The 24,330-nt window shown below is 44.2% G+C and overlaps 1 protein-coding gene across 5 annotated transcripts; it reads right to left on the bottom strand.

Annotated features, from left to right (window-relative positions):
- Window positions 1-262: 262 nt before the first annotated feature.
- LOC101074204 (adenylate cyclase type 9-like) lies at window positions 263-23,614 on the bottom strand. Of its 5 annotated transcripts, none has more exons than XM_029850688.1 (11): window positions 23,600-23,614; window positions 18,479-22,384; window positions 9,754-9,926; window positions 9,308-9,412; window positions 8,890-9,164; window positions 8,200-8,299; window positions 7,434-7,651; window positions 7,115-7,274; window positions 5,507-5,655; window positions 4,350-4,629; window positions 263-4,100 (listed from the first exon to the last, which is right to left on the bottom strand). In XM_029850688.1, exons 2-11 carry the CDS (start codon window positions 20,328-20,330, stop codon window positions 3,063-3,065), a joined length of 4,350 nt encoding a protein of 1,449 aa, XP_029706548.1. In that variant the 5' UTR covers window positions 20,331-22,384; window positions 23,600-23,614; the 3' UTR covers window positions 263-3,062. The 5 variants fall into 5 exon arrangements, with proteins under 5 accessions (XP_029706548.1, XP_029706549.1, XP_011610824.1 ...); XM_029850689.1 differs by lacking the exon at window positions 23,600-23,614 and having other exon boundaries at window positions 18,479-20,306; window positions 21,228-22,396; XM_011612522.2 differs by lacking the exon at window positions 23,600-23,614 and having other exon boundaries at window positions 18,479-22,396.
- Window positions 23,615-24,330: the final 716 nt, after the last annotated feature.

The following is a 24,330-nucleotide window of genomic DNA, read 5'->3' as shown; positions in this document are numbered from 1 at the left end:
CGCTATCACGCCCTCTGTGGCTGCACCGCCGCCGCTGTCCGCAGGGGGCGCTCTCGCCCTTCCACAAATAGCGAGAGGCCAGAAACTCACGAACACACGACTCTTTTTTTAAAAAAAATTAGCATATAAATGTAAAATAAAAAAAGAAGATTCACAAATTAAGTTTGCGATGTTGTGGTGGGTTCAATTACATTTGGTATCAGCATGCAATTTGATTGTATTATTCCTCCATTCTGGAAGTGACGTAAACATTTATACACAGTTTCTGCATGGAGATTTATTTCTCTCACACTGGAAAAATAAAGGAGTAATAAAATCATAACACTCACTCAAATAGACACACATTGACTCATTTGGATAATAAGTGTCATTCTTTTCATGTTATCTTGCAACATCTGACATATGCACATGTATAAAAAAAAATCAAATGTGACATAAAATAACTGTTTATGTACAAACACTGAGTGCTTTGTGCAAATGTGTACAGATTATGATCACATGTTGATAAATGAGACATGGGTAATGTGCACAAAACATTCATCTTATTAAGAATATAAAATCAATGCACAAAGATTCAAACAACTCGGTTTACTTTTGTCCCAGTGTAACACAGAACACATACTGGTTGGGTTTACTAGAAAATTTAACATTAAAATAAGCAGAACTGCATTTAAATAAGTGATTACACAAGAACTTTGTGATTGTAACAACTGCTCATTAAATTTATGCCTTTCCCTTCTTTGTTACAAAGTACTCCCACACTTACACAAGTAAGGGCTTTAAACCTCAACTTAATGTATTTCCCTCTAGCAAAACACAAACAAACCCTGTGATACACGCACGAGCAGTCACCATTTTAAAAAAAAGAACAAAATCCATGCAACCTAAGATAAAGCAAAGCAGGGTGACATAAAGAATTTTGTGTTGGCGATCGGTGCTAAGTGTATGACACAAAAAGGGATGTTAAAATGAAATGGATGGCAGTAACGTGCAGAAAGTAAAATGTGAAGGATCTCGCAAAAAATATACCACATATTCATTCTCATGCAACGCACAATCTCGCACACGTGTACAAAGGCCCCTGCACCACCGCAAATTACAAAGCTGGCAGCATTCATCTTGTGATTTTAATCACAGAACATTTGCAACCGTGAGCCACTGAAGCAGCAGCAGATGAAGCCAGAAACTTTCTTTGCCAAATTTGACCAAATATAAGATTTTTCATAAGTGGAGTTGTTGAACCTGTGAGCATACATCCCACTACCACGACAGCGCAATGTACAAATACATTGTTTAAAATTAGTACAGTTTAAAAGCTTTTGTGTTCTCAACAGTTGCTTTTTCTAGAGAAACTCTTTAAGTAGGGACTCAAAGTCTGGAAATGCAAATAAGCACAAATATATTCATAATTTAAAAGGCACTGACTGTGTATACAAGGAGAGGTACGCAAATATGCTTATTTGATGCTACAGGAGCCAGCTACGTAAAAAAGAAGATGATTCCCTCGATTGTCATGTCGTTGATCTGATTTGGCACGGCTGTTCGACCGATGTTGTTCGGAATAATTCCTATAAAGTGAGGCAGCGATGGCATTTGAAGAGATCAACAGCAGCCACGTTGACCGAGTTCTTGCTTGCATTATAGAGCATACTCTTTTATTGTGTTCAGAAAGAGCAAAGAGAAGTACAGATGGACTCAGAGATTCCAGCTAAAATAATCTGTCCTTCATGAAAATGGCACAATTAAAAAAATACATTTTCAGAAAACCAAATACTCAAAAACAATTAGAATTTCAGGCACCATGAAACTATTACTTATCTTAGGATGTGCTGCGCCTCTGGATCTCTCAATTAAAGTGCCCCCCCCTTTCAATCCCCTAAGAGAGGCCGTGATGGGTCAAAGTCAAAACTGCAACCACGTCAACAGCAAATCACACAGCTAAACGCGGACAAAACACTCACAAGATCTGAAGCGACGGACCGAATCACGTAATGTTTTATCCCTTTTTGACAATGAAAGCAACAAGTGGAAATGTTACTAAATTTAAACCCTATCTTTTATCCACAGTACTGAACAAAGTGGGCCATGACAGCTTTACCTCTTGCTTTCCGTGCACCTTCAACGCTGTGTTTTTATGTTTGGACTTTAGTGAAAATAAGACAGATGTCCACTAAGTGAGCAACTGGACAGTAGACGTAACTTGTCCTGCAGGAACAACCTGTAACCTATTTTAACACCTATCTCTCAGCCTACAACAACTATTCTGGACTGATAAGACATTGTGAGTGGAGTATCACCAAAAAGTATACTGTATTTAAAGTGCCCTCATGCTTCTATGATGGTCTTGGCTTTATTTCTTTAAACATAAATTCCCTTTAACTGATGTGGCTTTGTGCTTTTGATTGTGCTAGCGACACGCAAAAGCCCAGGTTAACCTTGGAAACCTTCTTTAAAAGGCATTTTCATTGAGAAAACGATCAAATACCAAGTGGTTGAGACAACACTGTGCAAGACCTGTGCTAATGTGCATTTAGCTGCTACAAAATGATGCAGCTGCTTTGACGTGTATCCCTTTTCCTAATGAGACTCAAGCACAAATGAATACTGTATCTAGCCCTCGTGTTAAAGCAGAATACATCAATTAACACTGCTTCACATGATTCCCTCATTCTCCCCATTGTTCCCTGCTCAGCCCAATAATGCTGCACTGGCACTTGTAATATCTAAAATGAATTCCCTTACTGGGAGATTTGATCAAGTCATAACAAATGATATGGCACAATAAAAATGATTGAAAGAACAAAACTTGCATTGAGAATAAAAGCACAGAGTAAGAAACCACAGCATTGTCCATAGTCCACAATAGTTAAAATGTTGTTCGGTACTCATGATGGATCATTCACTGATTTAGTCCTGAAGGCACTTATATCGATGCTTCATCTGTTCTAAATCTCTTCAGCTCTCTCATAAAATTCTGCTCTTCATCCCTTTTTATTCAGGCTGAAGACATGTCAGGGAAAACTTGTCAGAAATCCAATCAGTTATGTGGAAACAGAACAGCATCAGAAACGAGCGTAAAACTCCTCGTTGAGTTTGGTTAGCTCGTTAGCCTCCCACTCTTCTTTCTGTTCTTGGAGCGTGAGAGGAGAAGGCTCCACGTGGGATTCCACTTCTGCACAACTAGGTTCTGGGACGAGTTCAGAGCGGGGCAGGGAGTGAGGGTCTGGGGCCGTGGGCTGCCCCGGGGGTGGTGGAGCGTCCCTATACCCTTCCTCCCTCACCTCTGTGAACTGAGCATGGTCATGCTCAGGTCCTGTAATTGAAGGCCCTACAGCACTTTGTGGTTGGGGAGGGTCTGTGGAAAGGTGGGAGGAATAAGGAGAAAGACCTGCTGCTTGAGCAGCTGATCCTGGAGTCTTAATGGCTGTTGATGCCATGGGTGAATGTCCGTCACTGGGACCCAGTTCTATTTTATCTTGAAATATGCTTTCCCCACTTTTGGGGTAGAGATAGGTCCTCATTTGACCTTTGCCTTTAACATTCACTGTACCTCTATAGTCAAACTCCAATCCCATGGCGCTGAGCACAGCGTGGCTCTCCTCGCTCACCTGCACCCGACACTCCACACCTGTAGAGTCCATGCGGCTCGCAATGTTGACAGTGTCTCCCCAGATGTCATAGAGCAACTTAGTGGTGCCGATCACCCCTGCTGTCAGTGGCCCGTGGTTAAATCCAATACGGAGTTTGAACCCGAAACCCAGCATGTTCTTATTAAAATCCTCCAGGACTCCCATCATCTCCAGGGCAAAGTTAAAGAGGGCTCTGAGGTGAGCGTGTGGAGAGTCATTGTCATTCTCAGCCAACTGCTGGACATTCAGCCCAGACGCAGCCATGTAGGTTGCTCCTATCGTTTTAATCTTTTCCACGCTTTTGAATTCATCTTTGCGCAGCAGCTCGTCAAAGTCTCCGATGAGCTCGTTGAGGACACGGTAGCACTCCTTACCACCTTCGTAGGTCTCCTCATAAAACTCGCTGAAGTTTACGATGCTGGCAAAGATCACGCCCACACTGTCGTGGTTCTTTGAGTAGCTCTGGGTCACCTGAAGAGACAACAGACAGCTAGATTAGCGTGAGCTAAGGAAAAAAGTACATAACTTTGTTTTTTTAAAAATCTGCTTAAGAATTATCTTTATTCCTGTATTTTTCAACCATACATAAGCATACCCTGTATCCTAAAAACAGACTAACATCAGCACAAATTTATACATATGTCCGTAAAATAGTTAACTCATGAATAGATACATGTTGTTGTTATCACTGAGCTGTTTTTTGCCCATAACTATAAAAACCTTGAGCTGTTCGGCCACATGGATGGGGATGATGTTGCCCAGTAACCACTCAGCCTGGTCTCGCATCGTCTGGTTCTTAAAGCGGTGTTTGTCAGCCTCTACGTTGCCATGGTAATGAAGACGGTAGCTGACTTCAAACTCACGGTTGAGGAACCACACCAGGAGTAAGAGAAGGAAGAAGGCAAGAACAGCTTCTGGGATTAGAATGTCCAGAGGTTCTGGAGGAGGGTCAGGGCCAGGGGTGACTGATGGTGAACCACCAGACGACAATGTGTTCATCCTGTCGATGACAACACGTCATTTTATGTCAGTATTTCCATCCAACAAGCACAAAATAGCAAGTCTGCTATTCTGACCTCAGTACATCAAATCCGATTATCTTAGCTTCAATATGTCTACCTTTGAGAATAAATAATATCGTCGCCAAAAAAGGAATTTCCTTTAATGAGACATTGAGACAGGAGTGAAAGCTGAAGGCTCCACTGATCACAAGATGGGAAAATCTCAGCCGATTTCATATTGTCGCTGCAACAGGAAAAGGAACGCGGTAAAGATGCGAAGGCTCCTGTTCTGTCACCCAGCGCGCTGTAATTACTTCACTTGGAATTTGAGGCAACATCGGTTACATGACTCATATTTGCCACGAGTGACTTTTCGTAGCTACAACTAGTGCACAGAAGGAGAGATGAAGTAGGAGGGTGAAGGACAAAGACAGAGGAACAAAGAGCAGGAATGCATTATGGTGAGTGAAAGACAGCGAGAGCGGCGGTCATGAAAGAGTAAGAGCGCCGTCGCTCGAGTTGACCCTTCAAATATCACTAATCCATCAAAGCCTTGTGAATGGTCACACTCCCCCATGAAGTGGCAAGCTCTTATTAATGCAGCTGAAAGATGAGTCAAGAGACTAAACGACAGTAATCAACACTCATTTCTTGTCCCAGGAAAGAGTCTGATAATGCAGGATGACCAGTGATCAAATATGTAATCAAATTGTGTATGTAATCAAATATAAATATGTTTTAAATTCAGTTTTAAAATAAATGTAGCATGATTATCAGCAAATATGCACGGTTCACCATTTTTTCTGTTGAAAGAGCACATGCACATATAAGCATTCAAGGTTAGTACATTTGTGTGAATAGTAAGGATGTGCTCACCTGTACCTGTGCAAGGGGCTGTACAGAACCAGCAGCAGGATGACCCCTGTGGCTGTGGCCAAGACTGAACGCATCCAAAAACTGAGCTGACAGAAGTTACAATACTGGATGATGGCGAGGATGGTTGCACAGCAGAGCAACATGGTCACCTGGAGAAAAAGAGGCCGCCATGAATGTGCCTTAAAGGTAAATCTATTCGTCTGACACTGGTCAACAAATACTGACACCTTCTGAAACACTGACTGACCCAGACCTGAGAGACACACGAAAACCTGTCAGAATCACCAAGGAAATTCCAAAGACCAAAGCTCAACCTGAGACTGACATCCCACCTGGCGCAATACATCTTTAGCAAAGCACAAAATGGCGAGCAAACCAATCTGTACTTGTACTGTAACAGCAGTATATTCAGGGTTTTGCAGAGGGCTTTTTAAGTGACACTTCAGATTTATAACTCAAAGGCCACAAAAGGTGAGATCAAGTTCAGGCTTCTCTAAAAAAACTGTATGTAGTGAAGGGGTAGCTCAAGGGTTTGTGGTCAATCCCAGGCCTGTAATCACAATAGGCAGTCATGAGAACGAGAAGATCACAACAGAGAACAAGACAGACAACCTAGGACCTTATTCAGTAGTTGTACAAATGTGACACAGCAAGCGCTACATCTCAGGAGTGTATAATACACTTATGCTTTTTTGGTAGTTTATTTGTCTCTGTGTTGGCAGATGAAAAGAAAAACATGTTTTCTCAGACTCATCCCTGGATTTCGAAGAATCCTAATATCTCCTGATTTATATTCAAGACTGTGACTCTCCTGTCAATGAGTAAATGATTTCCATGCCAAAACTAATATAAAGTGGAACATGCTGCCTTCAAATTCTAATCCATTCCACACCGAAAGAAAAGAATGACTTTCTGACAATCAAAAAGACCGCTCTCGCCCTGTTCACAATTTAATTCACGAAGACCTATTCAAGGGACAAGAAAAGTCTTGTGGGTACATTTACAGATTGTTGTGATTATCCTCTAGGAAAACATCCTTCCCTTTTCTTCCACACAAGCCCAGAAAACACTGTATCGGTTCTGATCTGGAAGGCTCAAAGAAATTGGAATAAAGAGGAATATGACTGAACCAGGTAGGAGATAATTGAACACAGGATTTTAAAAACAACAGCCTTGAACACAGACTATCACAACGACCTATATGCTGTAGATAGCCACTGCCTAAGAGGTGGTGGGACAGAATCTGGCCTTGGCTCAAAACTAAAAAAAGGTATGATTTCTCTTAAATAAGAAGCAGAAAACATCAAAACATTTTTGGTGCCAGGGTCCACCAGCAAAGTCTTCAAAAGCCTCCTAGTTGTCTCCTCTTTTACAGGTCTGGTATATCATCCCTGATGGTTGTTCCCAGCTCTGCTGATCTCCAGGGCTCCAGACCACCATGGGTACATTCGCACCAGACCTGAGGAGTGGCCATTACAGTGTGCAACTAATTGTTTCACGATTTGGAAAACTCAGTAGCAATTAAGTTGCCATGTGTCCATTTGCTTTCTTGTCCATTCATTAGCCACGATCGCTTCATTTGATGCTGCCACCATTCAACAAACATACCTGTAGAGGGAAGTGGACACTGCAGGAGAGGTGGGACAGGACAGAGATAGAAGGGAGAGAGATCAACACTGCTCCAATCACATGACGGGGGATCCATCCAGAGACCACCAGGAGAAGGGAGTTGGTACAGTTCATTACCTCCTCCAGACAGAAGGCCATACTGCAGAAGAGGTCAAGGTTAGAGTTCTTTTCCTTTCTTCTAAATCATCACAACACACATTCTCAGGCCTAGAAGGCCTCTGCTGCTATCTAATATTAACATAAACCTGTTTATGTTCAAACGTATTTCATGGCCACTCGTTTCCTAAACTGTCCTCACCGTACAGACAGCACCACAGATGCCACTTCCAACAGCCCGGCCAGGGCAGCCAGGGTGACGGCAGCGGTGGCTGGTGGGCCTACGGTGGCCGGGCTCACCAGGGGAGGAAGGAAACAGGCCAGTGTCAGGGCCATGAATACGAAACAGCTGAGGAGAACGTCCAGGAAAGAGCTGAAGGTAGAGCTTGCAAATGTCTCTACCTGGACTTGGTTCTTCACCTGGAGATAAGAGACACTGGTTCAGCTCCCTTCATCTGTTAATCAACTGTCTTTTTAATTTACTTGCATCGACATTTAGGAGAGGAAGTACGTTATTGGGAGCTTCTCTTTAAATTGGACTTGAACATATCATTTGTTATATAACAACGTTCTTGTTTGTGAACCTGTATATTTTCTCTATTGTAGTTACGCCGTTGTAACAGCAAAGGGATGGAAAACTGGGGGGTCAATGCAGGTCGTGCCTGTCTGTTGCACTGTGGACATATAATAAAACTTTGGAAATGATGAAAAGCGTCACTAAAACCCTTTCACAGTCGCACGTGGGCACAAACCACATTGAAAACCCGCACCTGCACTCGAGCATCGTGTTAGCAGGAGGATGAGGTCGCTAGAATGGAAAAGTAACTATGTCAAAGGACTTCACCTACCTGACACACCAGTAAGAAATATGGTATAAATTAATATTAAAGTAGCATGTAAGGCAAAGATCATAGGTGAGGGTTCGAACCTTTGAACCCTGGGTGCACGCGTGCATTATGTGTGTGTACCTCCTCTTTGTAGCTGCTGTGATAGGCCTTTTCCAGAGGTCTCTCTAGGAAATTAAGGCTGATCTTGTTGATGGGCGGTTTGAAAAAGTAGTCCTTCAGACTGTGAACCACAGCGTTGCAAATACACATATTAGTATTTCCACAAATTAAATCATTACAGTTACTCTATATTTTCAAAACTGAATATCCAATGTTAAACCTAGTATAATTAAATTACGTAAACAAAGAAGAAGTTGTAGCAGTAATTCATTATTTTTGTGCAAATTTGGCTGAATTTCTAACCAACCTGGTCCCAATAAATTGGTAACAGTTGAGGATATAAACTAGTTTTACTGTCAGCATCCATGTTACCATAACTATGGCATACAGTACTTTTGTATCAAGCTTTAATTTTGAAGTGCAAAGATGCCCTCCTGGATTTAATCTAAAATCATCCGTATGGAAGCTACTGAAAATGGATGTGGGACAAGATGTTTCCAGTCCGCTCACAAGTAAATTAGCCTTCAGTAAAGTTCGGGGGTGCCAAAACCCAGTCCTCGAGGGCCGTAATTCAACCGGTTTTTCTGACCTACCATGCAGACAACTCTTTCACCTGGATTCCCCTTGGTGAAAACCAAAACCTGGACTGGATTGCGGCTCTCGAGGACTGCGTTGCGACACCTCTGGTCTACCTGGATCGACTTTGCTCACCTATCCTCCCTGATAACGTCCACAAAGTGAGCGTCACTCTTCTCTCTGAAGTTTTTCGCTCGCAGGTGGATCAGAGCAGAGTGGTCCATTCCAGTACCGGCTGTCCCCGTTCCACCAGCAAGGCCTAAGCTGGCGCTGGTCCCTGTGCTTGTACTGGTCTTTTTGTCTTTCTCCTGGAGAATATCACACAGGGAGCTCTGGCTGGCTCTCACGGGGTCTTCTACCGGTGGGCTGAGGAGACCGTTGGCAGCTCTGTATCTGCGACCAGGGATGAGCTGGATGGTAGTGAAAACAGAGACAAAGAAGAAAAGACATGTCTTAAAATATGGAGGAGGGTAAACAGGAAAACATCACAAAACTGTAAATGTCGTGTGTGTGTGTCTGTGTGTGTGTGTGTGTGTGTGAGTGTGTGTTTTACCCTGGAGGTGTTGGTCTTATTCTCTTCTTGACAGCTGTTGAGCACAGTTACGACATCACCCGGTTCTGCTGCTGACTTGCTCACACAGTGGGAAACACAGGGAGACTAAAAAAAGAGTAAGACAACAAAATATAACATCTAACATCATTATTAAACCAACAGAAATGCCAGAGGCTAAAGAATAAAGCCAACTATTTTAACAAATATTTGCAAAAATGCCTCGATAAGTGAACACTCTTTAACATTTTTATGTCTGAATGCTAAGTATTTAATATAGAGCCGATGCTTGAAATTAATAGCCTATTCCCTTTTATATACAGTGTTTCACCAGTTGTTGCTCATTCGTTGTGTTATTGTCATATTGTAATATCCAGGTTTAAATATTTGTTAGGAACCTTACTGTCTGCATGATAAACATTTGATTTTTAGGGTTTTTTAAGACTCACCCCCACCTTTTCAGGGCCTGTGTGGGTCAGTAGCACCTGAGCTGCCTGCACTCCTCTAGAAATCAGGTCTGGCGTGCGGGGCTGTGGGTGTGGCGACCGGCTGACAAAGTCAGAACAGCCACACGGGACGTCGCGCTCCAGCTTCTTTCCTGAGATCAGGTAGGTCTTCATCCCTGAGAAAGAGCCAATGTACCTTATCTGCGGGCTAATGTTCAGGAGATTTTCCCTGGAACAGGATTTGATTTAAGAGGAGCCTGTAGACATTTGCAACCGTGAGCTACGCTTCGCTGATGCACTGACAGCGACCGGCAGGCAGCAATGCAACACATCTCCTGTTTGCACATCGGGAAAGTTCTGCTCATTTTCACACTGATGGCATGCCAACAGGGACATATACAAACAGAAGATTAGACCAGAGGCTCAGAGCCAGGCCCTATCAGTCTGTCCAAATACGCGCTAACTTTGCTAACAGTCAAAGGTGCAAACCCAGTTCAAACAGTGATTCCTGTACGAGCAAGTGTCCACAATACAGGCTGGAAGTCTGCCTGAGCCTTAAATATGATTAGCGATGTTATTGTGCGCTGGTATGGACACTATTCATAAGCAGTACGCATCACTCCTTCAGCCAATTTGAAACTTCATATCTGTGCAACTGATGCCTGAAGATCACATCTAGTTGCTTCAGCTCTGGCTTATTCAGACATTGGAAACCCTTCAATCTCGCAGTCTTCTTGTACTCCCACCCTGATACCCCATTTCCCTTTTAAAGCTTTCAACGCATCGGTCCGAGCTCCTCTCTCAGCACCTCATCTAAACTTCACACACTGTCACAATGGTTGCCTGTGTGTCAGCTTACCACTCAGGCCAAAATCCCTGATCTCATCCACAGGTCCAAGTTCTCCACCTATCAGATCACCTCCCAATAGCTCGAGTTAAAGCCCGTCTCCCTTCTCCCATCTCCAGCCCAAGTCCATCCTGCCATCTTCCACTCCTCAGTCAACACTGGAATTGTTCCTGCTCTTTTAATCTGCTGCAATGTTGTCCCTACATCACCAGGCAACTACAATAGCCTCTGTTAGCCTCCATTTCTAAGCTACCCCTAGGTCCTGGAGTAAATCTTTGTGACTAAACTCCTTTCCCATCTAATCCATAACAACCTCAAACAACACTATTGTTCTACATTCTGCACCCTTCAAAGCACCGAAACTCCACTCATCCAAACCACCAATGACCTCTGGCCTGCTCTTGCTTCTCGACCTCCGAGAAGCCTTTGTGTCCAGGCCCATGTTCGCGGTCACCCTCCTTCCCTTTTTGTTTTGACATGTATGACATGAACATATTACAATAAAAAATAAACTGTCTTAAATCAGACGCTGTGAAAAGCAGTGGCTGGAATGGTAATCACTGTACCATTAATTATTTTCTAATTTCCTATAGAGTTCTCCCAAAAGCTCCAAATGAAAAGATACCAGGCTGCTTGAAATAATAGACACCGCTCACATAAATAAAAACATTTATGAATGTGCAAGCTAAAAAAAAAACAACTCGTCCCAGGACTCTGGAAGCACTGTTTATAGCTCTGAGATTTTCAAGTTTGGCAACAAGAGCTCTAACTTGGGGATCAAGGCCTTGCCAAGCTTGCAACAAAGGCCATTTCAAGTATAATCTTGCAAGCACACAGAATTTTCACTGCTCCTCTCTGCCACCCGTCCGTTCCAACAGAGATTGCTAGATTATTAAATAAGGGAATGGGTAATTGTGGACCTTGTGCACACAGAGAGGAGCAAAACAAAAAAAAAATAGTCAGACAACACTCCAGCCACCATGACAACCATCTTCAAAACAGATCCTTTGGAAAAATGGTGTTCATTCTTCTGGTAGCATTTTGGAGATGACGCCAAGGACTCTTAGGTTTTCCTTTGGTTTGTCAATAGTTTAGTTTTATATCACTCTGTTTTGAGTTCATTTAGATAGTTTATGGTTTGACAGGAATGCATTAAATGCAATTCAGATCCACAATTACATTTATACAACCTCTTGTAGCTGATGCAGGGAGTGTAGCCGATTGTAATGCTACAAAAAAAACCAGTACAACCCGTTGATCCACTGGATTGGTTCAAGTACGAGGAAAACAAGGAGGGGGGTGTTAATAAGCATAGTGATGCAAGAATCAGTCTTTGTTTAACCAAATCACTGTGAGACTGAGGTAGCATTATCATGCTAACGTGCTAGTTGGAGCTTCAAGATATATTGTGATGTCTGCCTAAAAGTATATATGGATGACTTTTGGAATTTATCTCTCCTTTACCACAACAGAGAAAATGACCTTGTTATCATTCTGATTACATTTTATTAATCATATGCTAAAAACGTTCTGAGCTTTGTGCAGTTTTTATCCTGTGAATGAAGGTGAGGGGCGGCCCTCATATGTAGCAGGAACAGTCTCAGTTCTATCTTTCTATATTGGCTTTACTTCTTCTTTCAGTGTCTCTCAGGGTTTTTCCTCCAGTTTTCTCCTGTGCTCCAAAAACATGAACACTGGGTTGACTGTAGACTCCAAACTGCCTCTGGGTGCAAGCGTGAGTGAATGGTGTGTGTCCTGTGATGGATTGGTGTCTTGTGCCAGGTGTATCAGCCTGCTGCTGCATCCCTATGAAGCTGAAATAGGCAAAGGATGAGCGGAATGAATAGAAGTTGGGCTTTAGGTCTCTGGGACGTATGAAGTGTTATTTCTTTCTTTGCATTTAGTAAAAGACACAAAGTGCTGACCAGTTAGCGGCTCACTTGAGACAGCCGACGCAAAGCAAACGGCAATGAGATGGCGAGGGGGAGGAAAGGGCCGAGAGCACTTTGAAGGTCACCGAGTTTAGAATGCCTCACATAACCTACATTCCTTTTCTACTTCCATTTCAGCTTTCTAACTTTATCAACTGCCCACGCCTAACTTACAAACAGGCCCTGAACTATGAGAGTATTTAAAGATTTGACATAACAGATAGTATCAAACATGCAGCAGAATATTGCGACTATAAACCCGAATTTCTGGCTAAATTGGATCAGATGCTTTGCAAAAATGGTGCGATTATTAAAGATATATGTACCATATGGAACAATGAAATGCTACTATGGCTAAAATTAACCTCTGAGGAAGCTTTCCAAAAACTTAAAAACACCCGTTACATATTTTCAAACAAGCCACATTGACACAAAACTACCTGAGCCTGAAATAATGAGGTATTTTAATTGATTTCTACTCTCATTGCCAGTTGAAAAGCACCAAGCTCAGTGCAGTAGACAGAGAAACCATCCTTACACACAATACACAATAAAAAGAATTTCTGATAGAGGGTGCGAAGCACCAACGGACAGATAAAGTAACAGTAATAACCACCTAAATGTTGAACAGAAACAAAACGTGGAAAAACCTTTTAGACTGCAGCTGACATTTCAGACAATCCCCCGAAGACCATCCCAATCTGGACTTTCCACTTCCTGACAAATGACCTCTGATCTTACAGCAACTCCAGACTTATGATCAAAACCTTCCCCGGTGACCCCCAAGGTCATCGGCTCCCCTCGGTGCTGCGCACAGGGTAGACAAAGACATGTGGTGACTTCAAGTCCTCTCCAGTGTGAGCTTTGAGTAACCTCTCCTCTTATTCTTCACTTTTCCTTCTTGGAAAAGTAAAAAAATATACAATATAGGTCACAAAAATGCACATTTTCCCTTTTATTGCAGCCCTCTGAAAGTCCAAATAGTACATAGCCACAGCTTTAACACTGACCTACTTTTTTTTTCCTCTATTGCCGCACCAAGAACTGTTTAAACGTCTGTTTAATCTCTATCTCGTCCTCATATTTTCACCCTTTTTCCTTTTACTTGAACTTTCTCCCACCGGTGTTTCTCCTTTATTGCCCCCTCCCTTCACTCCCCTTTGGTTTTCTCACTGGTCAGCGGTGGGTCTTGAGAATAGGCCTCGTGCAATAGCAAATGCCTCCATATTTGGACACGTTGATGGAACCCGAGAGACGAGGCTCTCACACAACCCTCCTTCAAATAACCTCCCGTTCCTCCCTCCATCCAAATCACCCATCCTTTCTCCTCCTCTGCCATCACTGAGGAGCTCCTCACCAGCTCCTGCTGCCCTTTTTATAGATTCATGTCTTTCATCTCTTCCAAACCAAAAATCCCACGAGCGGATAAAGCATCGATGGACAGCTTGCAGAACTGTCCAATCCTACTCGTCAAAGGGTGGGATAGGGCGGAATTCCCAGGAACCCGGGTTCTGACAACTCAGAGACTTGCTAAGATTCTGAAGAAGTTCTGTCTGGCTGCTGTGTTGAATTAAAATCAGGCTGGATTGATAAACATAGAAAGGCAAAGTAATCCATAAAAAAAGAACCAACGACATTAATGGCTTTTTCCTCTCCTGGGCTTCGATGCGTCTGTGTATGTCCGTGTGCATGTGTGTTATGGAGTCCAGCAGGTTGACAGGACCGGTGACGCACTCCTGACCGTCACTGCGTCACTTCAGATAAACACGCACACACTCACAGCTGTTAAAACACATTTTATTGTCTCACTTCACAGATTCTGTCAGGAAGACCCAACGGCAAGAGAACAGATCCAAAATGACTTTCATATAACTCATGACGAAAATGATCTTTTTAAGATTTCCCTCTTTTTGCATATCTGTATCTCCAATAAAACCTTCCTGGGGGTCGTTCATTCTGCTGCCCAGGATCCACTTTGCCCCGGTCACATGCATACAACTCCCTAATGGTCCTAAACTGGACTGTGGGAAAGTCTCAGCTATTTTCCTTCATCCACAGACCGTCAGGGAAGAACGCTTTCAGACGCTTGTGGCTGGACGTGGCTGCTTATTGTCACTGCAAAGCCGCAAAAAATATATTTGAATGCTAATGGTGTTGTTATTTTCTGCTCATACAGCACAGAAGGTTGTGCAAAATATTTAGTCTTAAGGTTTTTTTTAATATATTTAGATGTCCCCGTTGTCTTCGCTTCTTCGCTAGAATAATTTAAAGTGAAATCTATTCTGATCATCTAGAAACTCGGAACGTGGGACGGGGATAAGACGGGACACCATCCCTAAAGACAAATCCCAATAACTCCAGCAGACAATGCTGGGAAAAGATTTACTCGAGTATCTACAGCACCTCAATTGGGAATGCACAAAGTCTACCTGTCATCATATTATGAAAAGAAATACAAATATAGTCTCTAACTATGATCATAAATATGTTGGATGCATGTTTCCGGTACATACATGCATCTATGTTCACTACAGCTTGGCCTCACATCATCTGAGCATGTGGTTATTTACAAAAACGTGGACAAATCATTAGCGGGACGACCGCTAATGATTTGTTAGTATCCGGTATCCTGTTATCTGCGATAGCTGATGCCTCAAATCATTCACGCAAGAATCCATTTGGACAAAAATAAGTCAAACAAATGCAGAACAACAACCTGTCACCTTGTTTTGTACCGAGCACATCGCCTTCATCCAGTTAGCCCAGCTTAACGAGAGGAAAAAAACCCAACTGGTTCTGAACATTCTGCATCGGTGGGTCGATTAGAGACAATATGATTACAGGCAGTAAGTAATCAGGACCCTCTGGCATTTGACAGCCGCTATTATGCAGGAAGAGGCAGAGGTTAGCATCGCAAAGACTGACGGAACACAGAGTCTGTTTGGTACCGTCACGGTGTTCATACGGTCCAGCCGCAACCTTCTGAACATTAAACACGGCCCCACAAACTCCATCAGGACGTGAACTTGCAATTAAAGGGATACGCCAGTGCTGGACCGCAACCTGAATAAAGCTGCTTATGATTCAGGAGTTTTTTACATCAACATCCAGTCACACAGAGCTTAATACTAAGAAACAATCGGACCATTTAGAGAAATGGGACAAAAGAAAGCAAACAAAATGATTCACCAACAATATCTGAGCTGATTAGCAGTATAATATAACCACTCCTGCACATATTACATTTCCTTCTTCCTGACTTTATAGCATTGTGTATTTATGACATATCAACAAATTTACCCCTTAACTGCAGGCAAACACACTCCAAGTCAAGTGTCTGCACTGCCACGTAACACAAATGAGTAAATATAGTTTAGGCAGGTGAATCATCTGTTTCCTTCATTAGCAAAAGTAATACCGTCTATTGCACAGACGTTAAAGTTGCCAGGAAAGACTTTGTGGGTGTGTCTTCTATGTTAAAGCAGTATCCTGACGACCAGGCTCAGACCGGAACATTTATCAACGCTGAACACATGCGCACGGACACGTGCACACGCGCGCGCACTTACAATCCGATGAGCAAAAGGAGTCAGCTGAAGCTCATGAGAAGTTAAGTGCAGTAAGTGCGGTCGATTATGACAGCGCGCCCCCGCTATGAGTGCTGCATGCGGGGAGGGGGGTGATGATTACTGCAGTGCCATTAGGACTGAATATGAATGTCGGATCATGAACTCCTGGAGAACACTGTTAAGAAATAATTAAGCTCTGAAGACAGTTACACATTAACACTCACTGGAGTCTCACACTCTGTTTAAGATGCTATAATAAACTTCGAATCCACCCATTGTATGAGAATGCCATTACTCATGCAGAATGAATGCAATGGAAGCTTCTGTAGGCCTACAGGATATGAGGAGAAGTCCTGGAGGTCTGAACAGCCACGCACATAGACTCTCATGTTGTCGTTGTGAGGATTTTTAACAAAGTATTGAGAATTCCTGCCCGGGTCACATTGATTCTGACTAACACGCGTGTGTTTCTTTTCATTATCACATGCAGAAACATTCAGACTCCAACAGAAGCACACAGACATGCGGGCAAGACCAGCAAGTGATAAGAGTTGACCTTTCAACCCTGTGGTGACATATTACAGTATGAACTGTGTGTCCATACTGGATAACTGCATATCCTCCACTTTACAGCGAACAGGAAGCAGAGCAGCAGAGAGAAATCACATTTCAGTTTTGATTTTACCTCTGTTCCAGATGACAGTAACCACTGGCCACCATGCTCTATGGCGATTATGAGACAGACAAATGCTTACGTGTCTCTACTCCAACTCTGCAGCAGCTTTAAAATCACTTTTTTAAAAAACCTCTACTAAATAAACACCTCAGAAAATTACCCGAATGTATATTCCCACCTGCCTATTGCACCACCCCCCCAACGCCATTGCAATTCATCGCTATGATGATGTACTTCATTGGACCCGGCGAGGAACCCTCAACCTGTAAGAGCAGAACACCTCAGAACCTGAATAAATACTGTAAAGACCAATCAAAACTTCAAAACTTTGACCAATCAAAACTTTCCCTCCAACTGGTGGTTTGAGGGTGAGGCTGTTGGAAGGGGGGGGTTGAGTGCAACACACAGATGAATACAGATAAACAAGTGGAAAGCAAACTGTTGAATCCAGACTGGTGCTGCTACTAATGAGGAGGACTAACAACCTGACAACTAGCAGGGTCATATTTACATCCTATTTAGAGATCACAATTACTCCATCAACCCTGTAAACCTTTAAAAACATCTCCCTGTTGGCATTTAATTCTCCCCAGCATCCGCGTAGGCCTACTGTCTGAAAACTGCTGACGATATGAAGCTTTTTTGGGGGACAATTCAACACGAGACTGTCTGTTTACATCCAAAAAAACCACATTTTCCCCCCCGATGTCAGAATGCTATTCAAACATACACCGAGTGGTTCGTTCACTTCAAGAAAGCGGACATTTTTAGAAGTAGGTGTAATACAAAAGTTATCCATTATTGAGAAAATACAGGATCAACCCGAGAACCGGTCATGCTAAGAGGCGAGTGTGCTAACGCCGCACAAAGGGTAAATTCAAAATTCTCATCACAGCAATAATCCACTGTTATATTCCATTTTATCTGGTCCTGTTATCATGCTGGCCTACAGCTATTGTGAAAAATAGAGCTCAGTGCATGTGAGAATTTACAGTTTGGCCTGGACAAAATCTTTATATTGATGACAGACAGTTTTGCTGAGTGAAACATTGTGTTTCTCCTGACTTCTCACCAACTCCATCAACTAAAAGAAGCTTTTGTGAAGGCAAAGAATCACAATATCGTCAGCTGCACTCGGACTTTTTAAGAGAAAATGCCGGAGAATTGGTGCATGGGTTCAAAGCACAATTCGGCATTTGCCAAAATATTTCAAATCCAGCTGTCATACTTCACAATAAAAGCCTCTGCATCTGCATTGACAAAAACGTATGTTTGTTAACACGTTTCTCAGAATATTGAATCAACATTGAATTCAATTGTGAGGTTTTTATTAAAAAACACAGCCTGTAATATTCAGCCGGCGCTGCTGAATTTTTAATTTACGAACAACTAAGGACTCTCCAACTGAGGCCTCATCTTAACCTCTTGGATCTCAGGTAGGACATTTCAACAGGAAAAACTGGTCAGATAGCATATTTCAATGGTACCCACTCTGGTTAAAACGCAGCATAAACAGGTTCAAACAATGTAAGCGGTTAACCTTTAACCGCGTGCTTTCGGCCATATAACATCCTCCTCTTTCTGCTTTCTAATTGACCAACTGACTTGAACTTCTGTGAAGACACGCTGACGGAAGCTGTTGCCTGGTTTAAAGTGGACAAATCATTGAAATGGTGAAAATGAGGAACAAAAAAGGGCGACTTACCCTTGAGTTTCTCCACCGCGCTCTGCCCCGCTCTCTCCAACACTCGCCCGTCTTCCCTCTGGTAACGGTCACCCAGGAACTGGGCAGTTGCTTCTGACAGGTGGATCTTGCCCGCCACACCCAGCTGCTCCATCAGATTGGCCAGATTGACGTCATTTGACCAGACATCAAACTTAAAACGCTTCATTCCCAGGATCCCGCACAGGACGGTGCCGGTATGGACCCCAACGCGCATGCTGACGGTCTCGCGCGTCTCCTGGCAGAACTGTTCGATGGCCTGGATCATCCCCAAGCCCATTTCCACACAGCAGTAGGCGTGGTCCGGGCTCGGCTCGGGACAGCCGGCCACACAATAATAGCAGTCTCCCAGAGTGCTGATCTTCTCGCAACCAGTAAGCTCGCACAGCCGGTCAAAACGTCCGAAGAGATCATTGAGAAGGCCTACCAGGGCCGGCGCCGACTTATTGGCCGACATTTTGGTGAAACCCACGATATCGGCGAAGAGGATGCTGACAGGCTCCATGCGCTTCATGTTGAAGGGCCGAAAGATGATCTGTCCGCGGGGAATGGAGGTTTTTTTGCTTTTGTGATTGTTGTGGCCGTGCTTAGCGTTTGTGACGCTCTGGGCTTGCGACAATCCGCCGCCTCCCCCGCCGCCCACCGAGACTGCAGAGGCGGAGCAGGCGCCGGAAGAGTAGCGCTTGCCGGAACTCTCGCCGCAGCCCTCGTCGTCCCCCTGCTTCAGGAGATCGTCCGCAACCCGCCGTGGCATTACGGAGTGAATCATACGTTCCTTCAAGGCCTTTTCGACCTCCAGGTCTTTGCCGTGCATGATGGCCTGGCCCACTTTGAGGAAGGTGCTGCGGGAGCGTACCTCTGACATGATGAACAGGTGGATGCCAATCACATGGGCGCACAAGTGGAGCAGAGCTTTGGCTGGGCCCAGCCAGCGGAGGGTGTGTCCTTCCCAATCAGAACCCGAGCCGACCGATTCTGTCTGCCACCCCGTAGTGTCATAGCTCTTCTGAAGCAATGGCAGCCATTCTAACGCCTCAAACAAAACAGAATATAAGAACCCCAGCATCACTGACGCATACAGGCGGACGTGGAGGACGCTGTACAGCAACAACAGCACCTCCATGCACAACGAAAAGGTGCCAACAGGGGAGATGCAAGGGGTTGGGAGCGGGGCAACTCTGTCGGGTGAGAGGAACGAGGCGTTCAGTCCAGCAGCCCACCCCAGCTGAATGTAGCCAGCAGTCTGTATCTGTGGCGCCAGAGTGATGGCGAAGGTAACGGCGATTAGAAACAAGGACGTTTGGTTGTACAGCCAGGTGTAGGGTTGGGTAAAGGTGAACAACAGGAGGAGCATGAGGAGCACTAAAAAGGATGCTGTTGGGGCTAAAAAGGCCACAGGGCTGCAGCGGTCACTATTGACTCCAAAGTAAACCCCCCAAAGAACAGCTGCCACTGCCAGGTACGACAGAACGTAACGAAAGCGCCGCTGCGTCTGAGGAAAGCACCTCTCCTGGCAAGCCTCTTCCAGAATGGGCGAATCAAATTTGGGGTCCCAGCACTGAGCGGCGGAGCGCTCAAACAATGGCGGCACTCTCCGACGCACCCTGGACGTGGTCGCCGCGGCCGTTCCGGAGTCCGCCGAGCTGCAGCTGGAAGAGATGCTGTATTTGTGCAGGTTGGGGTTCGTTTTCGCTCCTCCCGCTCCAGCCTGGGGCTCGCGATGCATGTGCGGCACGCTGTTGGTGATCTGCACGGTGACGGCGCCATCCCCGCTGGAGTCACAGCTCACTTCTGTGCCATGCATGAGAGGCTGGTGGTGTTGCAGAGAGGCCATATTGACTGGTGCAATGAGCAATATATATATATATGTATATATTTGTTTAAAAAAACAGGAGTGAGTGCAGGAAATGTTAAAAAAAAAAAAGACTGATGTCTCACGGTGGTGCTAAAGTAATCAGAGCTGGAGAGCAGGCACCATGTGTGCACATGTGGCACGGAGAGGGAGGGAGGAAGGCGAGAGAAAGGGAGCGCAAAGGTGTTTGCTGGATTAATCACGCCGCATGAATGGTATGCACAGCACAGACGTATTTGCTACGCACACGGCAGCCTGCACACTCACACACACAAGTCGCGCCGTTCCAGCTTCTTGAGCAGTTCATTACCCGACCTCGGGTTTGCGTCAGTGCTCACATTACATGTATCCTTCTCCAAAGAGGCTCTGGGATCGAGCCCGGCTTTCTCTCCCGCTGCGGTAAAACCAATGTCAACACACTTTTTGCCTTTCAAATTGAACATCCTTCTCGGAAAGGTCTGGGTTAGTGATGCAACGACTCTTTTTTTTTTCCTTTTTCGACCTTTCATCAAGTGAATTCTGACGTTGCGCGAGTGGAAATCGCCTCCGTATGTGCGCAATCTACCGACACAACCACCGCCGACCGACAGCGTCAGAAAACGCGAAAACGTCTCTCCCCGATTCCAGAATACCCGCATTTACGTGGAAATCGGCCTTCGGGTCTGCGGCTCCATTGTGAGTTGCTGACAGATCTGTCAACATTGGCAACTTGTGCACAACAAAGTTGCGACAAAAGTTAGACTATCCCGCGTTCTCCAAAGCCTGCGCAAGTGACAGCTAATTCACATTTAATCTCCCCAAAGCGTAACGCAGATCTAAGAACAGCTGCCTAATTTAAAGCCCAAAGCTCTATAAAATACGCGAGCAATGTGGATTTACCTTCTTCTACACTCCTCTCATGCATGGCTCACAGCGCCAGTGATGTGTATTTAATATTCCCGTGCAGTCTTCCTCCATCTTTATTCCTGTGAGCCCTTGAAAATCTTCCAGACGGAGTTATGTTGGAGCTCTGTCCAGTCCAAGATCCAGATCATAAGAGGCCTGACAGGCCTATTCCCACGGATCCAGCCCCGTCCTTTCCTGAACTCCCTCTCCGGATCTCCAACGTTTATCCCCTCTGCCTTCAAAAGAGGGGGTCGGGCAGAGATGAATGTGCCTGGAAAAAAAAAAATAAGAACCCGAACTCGAAAAGAGAGGTGCGGAAAAGATCGCCCGCTAGACCAGCGTCGGGTCGGTTGCTCTTTACTGGGAGTGTCTGCAACTTGTTGCGCGCAGTTGGCAAAATATACAGCAACGAGAAACAGCCTCGGTCGGAAAAGGCTGGTCTATAAATAGTATATTGGAAGAGGGGTGGGGAGGAGGGGGGGGGGATCTTGCATTAAAAAAAACCCACTGACGGTGCGTCAATTCCTTCTTCTTTTGAGTGGTTCTGCGAGGCGCCCCGGACCTTTCACACTCCTAAAGCGCAACGAGCTCCTTAAAGATCAACGTCGTCCAACGCGTGGAAAACGTCAGCGACAGGATACCTCTCGTTTCCAAAAACTTTTTTTTTTTTTTCTCCCCAGGCCGTATTTCCTGCGTTTAGAGAGTCCCACTTAGAAGTCTATGGTTATTTGGAGCTGACGCTGGATTTCCTCCCCTCGCTTCACCGCCGGCAACTAAGCAACTAAGTCCGCGGAGGCAGCAAAAAAGAGGCCCCTTTCAAGTGTGGAAAAATCCCAACAACATCACTTTCTAAATTTCCCAACTACTTCCTTGGGTCTGGGCAGTGCTCGTTTTGCATGTGTCCGACAAACACAACACAGCCAGTTCTGGCGGCGGTGCGTCCTCTTCCGTCCGCCGCTGGTCGCCACCCTTTCCCCCCGACACGGTTCTCGGGAGCCGAGTCGGCGCTGCTGCGGGCTGTTTCTGGCCGATCTGCCGTCTTATCCAGGCGACTGCACAGTCTCCATTCCAGCGGTGGCCACCATCTTCGCTGGGACTGGGTCGGAAATCCTACTCCAGCTGTTGTGGCGGCGCGTGTCGCTGCAAGCTGCCTGTCAAGTGACGTGTAGTCAGAGAAAACACCACTTCCGGAAACGTAATAGTAATAATTTTTTTGGTCATCATCATTAATTCTGTTGCCAATAAACTAATGATAAACTATATAAATTAAAATGGGTATATACAGATCATCATTTCAAACGTGTTAAGAATACGTAAGCTCACATTATCTGGACGATATAAATGTTACGTTTATTCATAAGTAAACGTAAATAAGTTTTAATGAACTGCTTGTCGGCATTTCTCAAATCTTAGCTCTTTAATAGAACGTGCTAAGCCAGTTTTTCCCAAAAGCAAACGTTTAGGCATTGGCTTTATTTTAAAGGTACATTCTAACTTCCGGTGTTCTCCTATGGTCTCTGTTTAACTTGACAAGTACTTCATGCTTGAACAGCGATTAGAACAGTAAATAGTCATTTACCAATAGCTACTGTGATTACTGTCTGCATTAAAAACGTTAATCTTGTCAGATTTCTTTATGCTTATGATTATCAACTTCATAAATCATTGATCATCATGTATGAAATCATTCATACAAAATAGTCATTTTTCCTTGTCGGTTTACTTACTGAATAAAGCCACATGATGACGAGAGGATGGCGTGTATTTCCGTTATAGACATATTGGCCCATAATAATCAGAGGCCTACGATGTCTCTGTTATGCAGTAAATTGTTTTACTCACCTCTGTGATTTCTGGGGGGCCTCTATTGGATACAGAGGTTTTACATTAGGCCTAAAGTTTGACGTAATAATCTAATACGTTTGTTATCTCAGTAGACTTCGGATCTAATAGTGAAACTTATAATTTTATATTGTTTTAGTGCACTTTATGTCGGTGAATAAGAGCAAATCTGCTGATTCATATTGTGTGTGCGCGCGTGTGTGTGTGTGTGTGTGTGCACAGAAACAGGGGAGGCATATCTGGTAATAAACCTGCACTGATAAGTGTGTGTGTAAGCACTGTGTCATAAAATAACTTAGCACTGTCTGTCAACAAACACGCCGTACATGACATGAGGTCAAATGCATATTTACAGTTGGAGGCTTTGATTCGCCCACACGAGTGTGCTGTGCGCCACGTGACCACCTCTGCCAGTCTGGAACAATAGTGTCTCGGCTCAGAGCTGCTCTAAATTTAGGTGATGCAAGTCCAACAGCAAGAAGAGAAGTACCAAAGTACTCAGTGACTTCAGACCTGGCTCTCACCTCCATGGTGATGAAGGCTCACGCCTCCTCTGGCTCTCCTCAGGGCTTCCTCCTCTCACCGCTGCTCTTCATCCTCTCCACCGTAATCCCGTCTCTGCTGTCAGGCCCCTCCTCACCTCCACGGGTCAAACCTCCAGGTGTCATTGCACCCTTATCACCACCTTCTCTAACCAGGGACCACAACAGAACCCCTGGAATACACGAGTTACAATTCTTCTGTTGCGATTACAGTTTTCTGCTGTCATTTATTGCTTATTCTACTCTATTCTAATGAAATTGCTCTATCAAACTGTACTCTCCACTCTGGGAGAAATACAGTTAATTTGATTAATAAAACAGCAAACCCTTAATTTGCTAATTTCCCTGGTGGACACCCCCTAAAGGGATCAATAAAGTTATCTTGATTTACATATAAAATGCTGAGCTTTGATTTATAGCTGGAGAAGCATGTGTGCAAACATTGGTGGTTAGATTTCTACACATGTTGTGAAAACCTCAAATATGAATTGTGGACTTTGAGTCATTCACACGTAACCCGGAACTAAAACTAAGAGAACGGGAGAATAATTTTATGATTAGTTATAAAAGAAGATTCTGGGTTCAACTTTCAATGGCAATTTCTTAATGAATGGTGTGGAATAATTTTGGTTGGTTTTCTTGTAGGAACATCAAGGTCTGTATACACACACAGATAAATAATTGCATGCAAATGAAACGAAATAGATATAGTT

This window comes from Takifugu rubripes, chromosome 17 (assembly GCF_901000725.2).
Source record: "Takifugu rubripes chromosome 17, fTakRub1.2, whole genome shotgun sequence".
Lineage (NCBI taxonomy): Eukaryota > Metazoa > Chordata > Actinopteri > Tetraodontiformes > Tetraodontidae > Takifugu > Takifugu rubripes.
The sequence above is the reverse complement of the archived record's forward strand: the minus strand, read 5'-3'. Positions and strand labels throughout refer to the sequence as shown.

Excerpts from the sequence above, each read along its gene's own strand:
- LOC101074204 (XM_029850688.1), bottom strand. The coding sequence starts at position 20,330 with ATGGCCTCTCTGCAACACCACCAGCCTCTCATGCATGGCACAGAAGTG. Across the intron at positions 9,927-18,478 it reads CGCGGTGGAGAAACTCAAGG|GGATGAAGACCTACCTGATC; the intron begins GTAAGTCGCCCT and ends GCTCTTTCTCAG. Across the intron at positions 4,101-4,349 it reads ATGTGGCCGAACAGCTCAAG|GTGACCCAGAGCTACTCAAA; the intron begins GTTTTTATAGTT and ends TTGTCTCTTCAG.